Source organism: Rhodotorula paludigena, assembly GCF_050403205.1.
Source record: "Rhodotorula paludigena JCM10292 DNA, Rt_paludigena_JCM10292v1_ctg49, whole genome shotgun sequence".
NCBI lineage: Eukaryota > Fungi > Basidiomycota > Microbotryomycetes > Sporidiobolales > Sporidiobolaceae > Rhodotorula > Rhodotorula paludigena.
In genome coordinates, this window is record NW_027481409.1 from 152,824 (window position 1) to 159,548 (window position 6,725).

Consider the following 6,725-nt stretch of genomic DNA (forward strand, 5'->3'; position numbering starts at 1 on the left):
GTCACGACGACTGAGGAGCAACCATGGCGGCGACGACGTTGATGCCGCTCATCGCGCAGTCGTTCGTCGACCAAGCCTCGCAGACAACGTTCGACATGATCCTCCCCGCCTCTCCCTCACCGCCTCACAAGTCCCAGGCTGGTGGTCCATCAACAGCGACCCCGTCGCGTCCAATGCGCTCGCCAAAGCGCGTAGCGACTTCGCCGCGGACGAGAAGGAGGGGCGCGAACGAAGGCAGCCCGCGAGAAAAGGACGGCAGGAGCGCGACGGACATCTTCTCGTGGTCAGATCAGACACTCGCAGAGCGCTACCAGGTGCGTTCTTGCCGCTGCTCTGCACAGCGCATCGAGCTTGCTGACTGAACAAGTCGTCGGGAACAGTTTGTCGAAGAAGTGCACCTCTTTCTGCTTCGTCGAGCTGTGCGAACACCCCGCAGACATCGCTGACCTGTCATTTCTCACGACACTAGATCGGCTACGGTAACTGGGTACGTGCGAGACTGCAACGAGCTCGAGCGTCAGCTGACCCCGTCCGTCGCGCAGGGCTCCGTCTGGAAGGTCAAGCCGAAGCTCGAAGGGCCGGCTGCGGCGGTGCAGAGCGTCAAGCTCGTTCACCGTAGCCGTAACCCGACATCGTCTGCGCGTGTCAGGGCGCTCTGGACCGAGTTCAAGTCAGTATCGCACTTTCGCGGCTCAGGTGACCTGGGCTCACTGTCTCCCGCACACAGGTGCATCCGCGCGCTCCGCTCGTCGCCGCATCCCAACATCATCGAATTCCACACCTTTGTCGTCTCGCCTTCGTACGGCTTGATCGTCATGGACTTTCACCCGCGGCTCATGCCTGTCGCCCTCTCCGAATCGCGTGCGAAAGCGTACTTCCGCCAGCTCCTCTCCGCCGTCGATCACCTGCACATGCATGGCATCTCGCACAACGACATCAAGCCCTCGAACATCCTTCTCAGCGCCAAGGACGAGCCTGTCCTCATCGACTTTGGCTTCGCACAGTGCTACAGCGTCACCGCGGCGGACCGCTTTCTCACGTCGCTCAGCTGGGGCACGCCCGGTAGGTCGATCCGTAGTTTACTCCGACGAGCCAACTGACCCGCCCAAGCACAGAGTACCTCAGCCCCGAGCGTGCCAAGGGTATTGTCCACGACGAGCGCCTGTCCGACATCTTCGCTCTCGGCGTGCGTGCTGTGCTGCTGTCCGCGAAATCGAGCTCATAAGTCCGCGTACAGGTCACCATGTACGAGATCGTTGTCGGGCGCACGGTGCGTGAGAGGGCGCTTCTCTGTCCTCAGCGTGCCTGACGCTGTCCTGCCTGCAGCCTTTCGAGAAGACGGAGGACGAGAACTTTCTCAATCGCGAGCAACTAGAAGTCTATTGTGAGCCAGCTGATTCCGATGGGCTGCCTTCCTGAACTTACCACGATTGTCCGCAGACCACCGCACGACCACAGGGCAGTTCTACGGCAAATACATCATCTCGCCGGATTTCGAGGCGCTCATCCGCCACATGATCGACCCTTCGGTCCATCTGCGCAATCAGAGCTGCGCGACGGCCCTGCGGCACCGCTTCTTTGACGTTCCGTCGTCACCTTTCACGGGCCAGACGAAGACGCACGCCGGTCTCAGCACCCCGACTCGTCCGAATGCGGCGCCGGTCGTCGGCACAGCATCCGCGGCTAAGGCGAAGAAGTTGATGAAGGGCGCCGGCACGCCCGTCAAGACGCCCAAAGCGGACTCAAAAGCGTTCGCGATTTACCAGGACCCGGATGCTGCAGCGCAAGTCGCGCCAAGTCCTGCTCGCACGGATACAACCGCATCGCCCTTCTCGCCACGTCCGCTCGCGCTCGCCAATCGCGCCAGCACCGCTCGCACGCCCGAAGCGTCCATCAAGCCAGCGCCGGTAGCCGCCGTCAAGCCGCAGAACGTCGTCGTCCGGTCGCCTCCGCCCTCGCGCATTCCCGTACGCAAGAACGAAGCGTTCTACGCCGCTTCACCGACGCCGGCACCCGCAAGCGGACACAAGCGCTTCGTCTCGAATCCGCTTGCGAGCCTGCCTCTGGCTGGAGCAGGGCTCAATCGTCCGCGTGTAGTCTCGCAGCCGCTCCTATCGGGTACCGGCATCGCCTTGCCGCTCGCCAGCAACCCGAACAAGCCGTCTCCGACTGCGCCGACGCCGACGCGCTCGACCAGTGTCAAGTCGGTCAAGCGCAAGCCGGCTCCGCAGCTCACGGAGCTCGACTTCTTGCCGAAGTTGCCAAAGTCGTCGACGCAGGAGGTGGAAGCGCTTGTGTCGAACCCAACGAGCCCCGTTCACGCGACATCGAGCGGCGAAGACTTGCGAAGCGCACCTGGTTCGTCCACTCTCGTTTCCAAAATCAGAGTCACCCTCACGGAATTGACCGTCTTGATTTCTGCAGAGACGACGATGCCACTTGAGGACGACTCTGGCTTTGTTTCGCGCTCATATACTGTCCGCATCTCGCGCAAGTCGAAATTGCCGGGTAGCGAAAGCCCCTCTGGCAGCGCAGTGTCGTCCAGTGCGTTCTCCGTTCACCGCCACAATGATCTGCTCTCACACTCTCTTACAGCACTGCGCAAACTCTCGCTCAAGCCGATACGACGCGCGCGGTCCGCTCTGTCGTTCGCCGGTGTCAAGGCCTCCATCTCGGGTCGCCGTCGCTCGGCAACGCTCGACTCGATGTACGACATGGTCGAGCCCGCTCAACTCGACGAGCGCGGTGCGTATACCGCGTTCGAGAAGCGTCTGCCAACATGGACTGACACCATCGACTCGCAGAGGCCGTCACGATGCCGCTCAACCTTGCTCAGCCGTCCAAGTCGGAGGCCCCGAACGAGAGGTGCGCAGAGCTTTTCCATTGCTTTCGCGTTGCACACCGAGCTGACGATCTTGCGCGCAGGGCTCGTCTCGCCTCCTTCTCGCGCCACATGCAGGGCGTTCTCGAGGCGCGCAAGGTCGTCGACCCGTTCATGATCGCGCCTACGCCGCCTTCGAGCGCTCCGCAGCTCGTGCGCAAGAGCTCGCCCGAGAAAGCTCAGAGACCGCTGCAGCCGAGTCTGTCGACCTGCCCGAACCACTCCGCGAGTTCTGTGAAATAAACTGACCGGTTGAGCTCGCGCAGCTGTGCCCGAGCCCTTCAGCTTCAACGGCACTCCGTCGCTCAACTCATCGACCTCGTCCTTCGAAGCATCTGCGACGAGCTCAAGGGCGCCATCTCCGACGCTCGGCAAAGGCCTCAGGATCTCGCCGCCGCAGCGCAAGTCGTCCCTGCGCAAATCGCCAGGAAGCCTGGCCTCTTCGCTTGGTGCGCAGGTCTTTCACAGTACTACTCACAGTACTCTTCGCGTGCAGCACTGACGGTCCCGGCGAGCAGCCTCGCCCATCACGTCGCCTTTGTCGGAACCCGACTTCAAGCCAGGTCACCGTCGCATTCCGACCGCCATCCGCAACGTTCCGTCCGTTGTCCTGCACGAGTCGGCCGACGACGCCGACTTCTCCGAGTCGGACTACTCGCGCGCCAATACGCCTGCCTTCGAGCGCGCGATGAGCCCGCCGCCACCTCCGAGGGTCGTCGAGCCTTCGAGGCAGCTCCCGACATGCACGTCTTACTTCGTACACGTATCGCAGCGCCATCAACTGACAGAGAGAACGCTCACAGGGGTGCCACAGGATGTTTCGTCGGACGAGGGCTCAGACGCCGATGTTGACGAGCCCACCGTCAAGCTCGACAGCTCGCCGACGCGCATCAAGCGCCAGCGCAGCCACGCCTCCTCCATTCGTACGACAAAGAGGGCTTCGGTGACTGCGACTTTTGTCAATCCTCCGGTCTCGAGCGCTGTCCGCCCTTCGCTCGTTCGCAACGGTACGTACGAGTCGACTTCTGCCGTCGCGACCATCTCGAGCGGCATCGGCGGGCCCGCCCCTTCGACTCCTCCGTCGCCCGCGCGCTCGGCGCTCCCCTTCACGAACCTGCACCTGCGCTCCGACTCGCAGTCGACCTTCAACACGATGAGCAGCTCGACCTCGTCTGCCTTACGCCCGCACAACGCAGGGGGCGGCGGTACCGGCGCCAAGAAGACGCTACACAGGCGCTCGCGCTCGGTGCTCTCGTTCTTCTCGCTCAGTCTCGGCGGCGCTGGCGCCGATGAGGGCAAGTCGGTCGGGCGACCCGAATCGCGGGCGAGCAACCTGTCGAGCTTGGGCTGGAGCACGTTGAGCGCGGCGCTACCGGACTCACACGCCGAGAGGGAGCCGGGCGCAGCGACGCGACAGAAGAAGAAGGGCGGCAAGCTCCGGCGGGCCGTCAGCAAAATGTTCCGCTAGATCTTCTTTTTTCCTTCCTCTCTTCTTTCCTTGTCACACGTTCACGACCCGTTCACGACCTCGCAAAATGCAACACTCTCCAGGCTCTGTACCCGTCAGTCTCTTCCGCCGATCCTTTCATCCTTCGGTCCCTCCTTCTCGCGCTGTGCGCCTCCCTTCGCATGTCTCCATTTCTTCGCATCCTCCTTCCTTTTGTCTGTCTATCACTACGTCGGACCGCGCAACAAGACACCCTCTCTTCACACCTTTCATTCCGTCAATGCGCCAAAAGAGCCGATCTCACATCTCCTGCTCGACCTTCTCAAGCGGGCGTGTGCGGCCTCTCGCTCCTCGATCTCACGTCTCGGCAGCGCCGCAGCCGCATCGAGTGGGTCGCAAAAAGCGGTCTTCCGTTCCACCCGATGAAGAACAAGGAAAGACAGAGGGAGGAGCAAATCCAGGTGATCTCGTCGGCGGAGAGGGGAGCGGAACGGGGATCGACCGAGCCGCGCGCACCGTGGGCGTCGCGGCCGCACAAAGAGAAGAGGGGGGTATGCGAGAGGGAAGGCGAAGGGAAACGATGCGAAAGGACGAAACGGCGAAGAAGACACTGTGCAAAGGGGGCGGGTCGAGGACATTACAGGCGAAAGGTCGAAAGCGAGGCGCGGCGGCGGACGAGGTAGGAAGGGGTATGCGGGGAGGGTATGTGTGCTCGTGTGCGCGCGGCGGAGAAAGAGGTCGGGTCTAGGCGGGTGCCGGGGCGAGCGGCGTGGTTTGTCACGCGTCGTCGGCGAGCGCGGCGTTCTGCTTTGCCCAGTTGCGCGCAAAGATGGACGCCTTGAGGAACTCTGCGAGACGTGGCTTCGAGTCAGCGCGACTTCCAAGAGAGAGCACTCTGCCGAGCAAGGGCAGGGTCGACGCACTCTTGTTCGAGTACTTGCGGTACACGAAGCGCTCCTCGAAGCCGGGCGCGGCGATCGACTCGAGAAGGAAGCCGGCGGGAACGAGCAGCTGCGCCTCGGCGTAGTTTGAATAGTAGACAAACGCCTCGTTCTGTGGGCAGTTTCAGCGGGTCAGAACTTCGCGAGCGTAGAGAAGGTGGACAGGGTGGAGGACGCACCCAGTCTCCGCCGAGCATGCGGCGCGAGAGGTACATGCCGACGGCGGCAATCATCGAGGGTTTCGCGCGGAGGAAGCGGTGGTCGAGGAGCGTGACCTCCATGAGGAACTTCGAGAGGGTGCGCGTCTGGATGTCGTAGTCGTCGGCCTTGGAGATGCGGCGGACCCAGCTGTACGGCGTGCAGTACGAGCTGATGTTGAACTCGAGGCTCTGGAGGACGATGCGCTCGCCCTTGAGGATCTCGTCGCGTGTGTACCCGCCCTCGGTCATGTAGACAAACTCCTCGACCGACGGCGCCATGATCTCCTCGTACTTGGCCGCGATAAACATGGCCGTGACGCCGACGAGCTGGAACTTGACGAGAGACACGACGCGGTTCGATAGGAAGCGGTCGATGATGTTGATGGCGATCCAGAGCGTCTCGGGCAGCATGTGGTACCGCATGTGCACCTGCAGCAGCCAGTCGATGAGCGTCGTCCGCATCGACCTGGCGGGGGCGGACTCGGAGTCAGCAAGAATTGCAGGATGACGAAGGGCGGAAAGGGGCGCACCACTCGATCTCGCTCTGGTGGTCCATGTAGCGCGGATTCGGCATCGACGCCTCCTGCGGGAGAGCAAGCAGCCAACGTGAGCCCCCTGCCTTGCAGGACAAGTAGACGCAGACTCGAGAAACGCACCTCGAGCTCGCTCATGTAGGCAAAGATCTCGTCCGAGTACTCTGCGACCATGGAAATGTCCCACCAGTCGATCTCCTCCTTGAACTCGCGCTTGACCTGCTCTACGAGGCGCTCGCTCTCGTCCTGCTCGTCGGTGTCGCACAGCGCGAGCAGCCAGTCGTCCGGGTCGAGCTCCATCTCGCCCACTCCCGCGCCGTCCTCGTCGTCCTCGTCGTGGTCGCGCGCGCCGCCCTCGACCACGCGCACCTTGTCCTCGTGGTGCGCCGCGTGCCTGACCGCACCCCCAAAGGCCGCCTGCGCCGCAAGCGCCGGGTCGAGCTGCTCGTCGTCGTCGGAAAACTCGACGTCGTGCGTGCGCTTGGTCCCGTGGCGCTGGCCGTGCGCGTCCACCTCCATCCCCACACCAGCGCCGGCGGCCGCGCCCGCCCGGCCCCCCCCCCCCGGCGGCCCGCCCCCCAGGGGGGGGGGGGGGGGGGGGGGGGGGGGGGGTGGGGGGGGGGGGGGGGGGGGGGGGCGCGGGGCGGGGGGGGGGGGGGGGGGGGGGTCGACGAGGCGGAACTCGAGGGCCGAGTGGACTGCGTGCACGACGAGGGCGAGGGC

General features: G+C 63.7%; 2 protein-coding genes across 2 annotated transcripts; one reads left to right on the forward strand and one right to left on the reverse strand.

Moving 5' to 3' along the window:
- Nucleotides 1-23: 23 nt before the first annotated feature.
- On the forward strand, nt 24-4,349 carry JCM10292_005710 (uncharacterized protein; the record flags this gene model as incomplete). Its single annotated transcript, XM_076651357.1, has 15 exons — nt 24-314; nt 470-487; nt 543-670; nt 728-1,062; nt 1,116-1,186; nt 1,238-1,270; nt 1,327-1,384; nt 1,441-2,358; nt 2,425-2,544; nt 2,596-2,745; nt 2,805-2,865; nt 2,926-3,080; nt 3,148-3,330; nt 3,400-3,624; nt 3,685-4,349. 15 exons carry the CDS (start codon nt 24-26, stop codon nt 4,347-4,349), a joined length of 3,411 nt encoding a protein of 1,136 aa, XP_076503151.1.
- A 756-nt stretch (nt 4,350-5,105) lies between these two features.
- Nucleotides 5,106-6,521, reverse strand: JCM10292_005711 (cyclin family protein; the record flags this gene model as incomplete). Its single annotated transcript, XM_076651358.1, has 5 exons — nt 5,106-5,176; nt 5,252-5,381; nt 5,449-5,935; nt 6,000-6,052; nt 6,126-6,521. The coding sequence occupies 5 exons, from the start codon at nt 6,519-6,521 to the stop codon at nt 5,106-5,108; spliced, it is 1,137 nt and encodes a 378-aa protein (XP_076503152.1).
- Nucleotides 6,522-6,725: the final 204 nt, after the last annotated feature.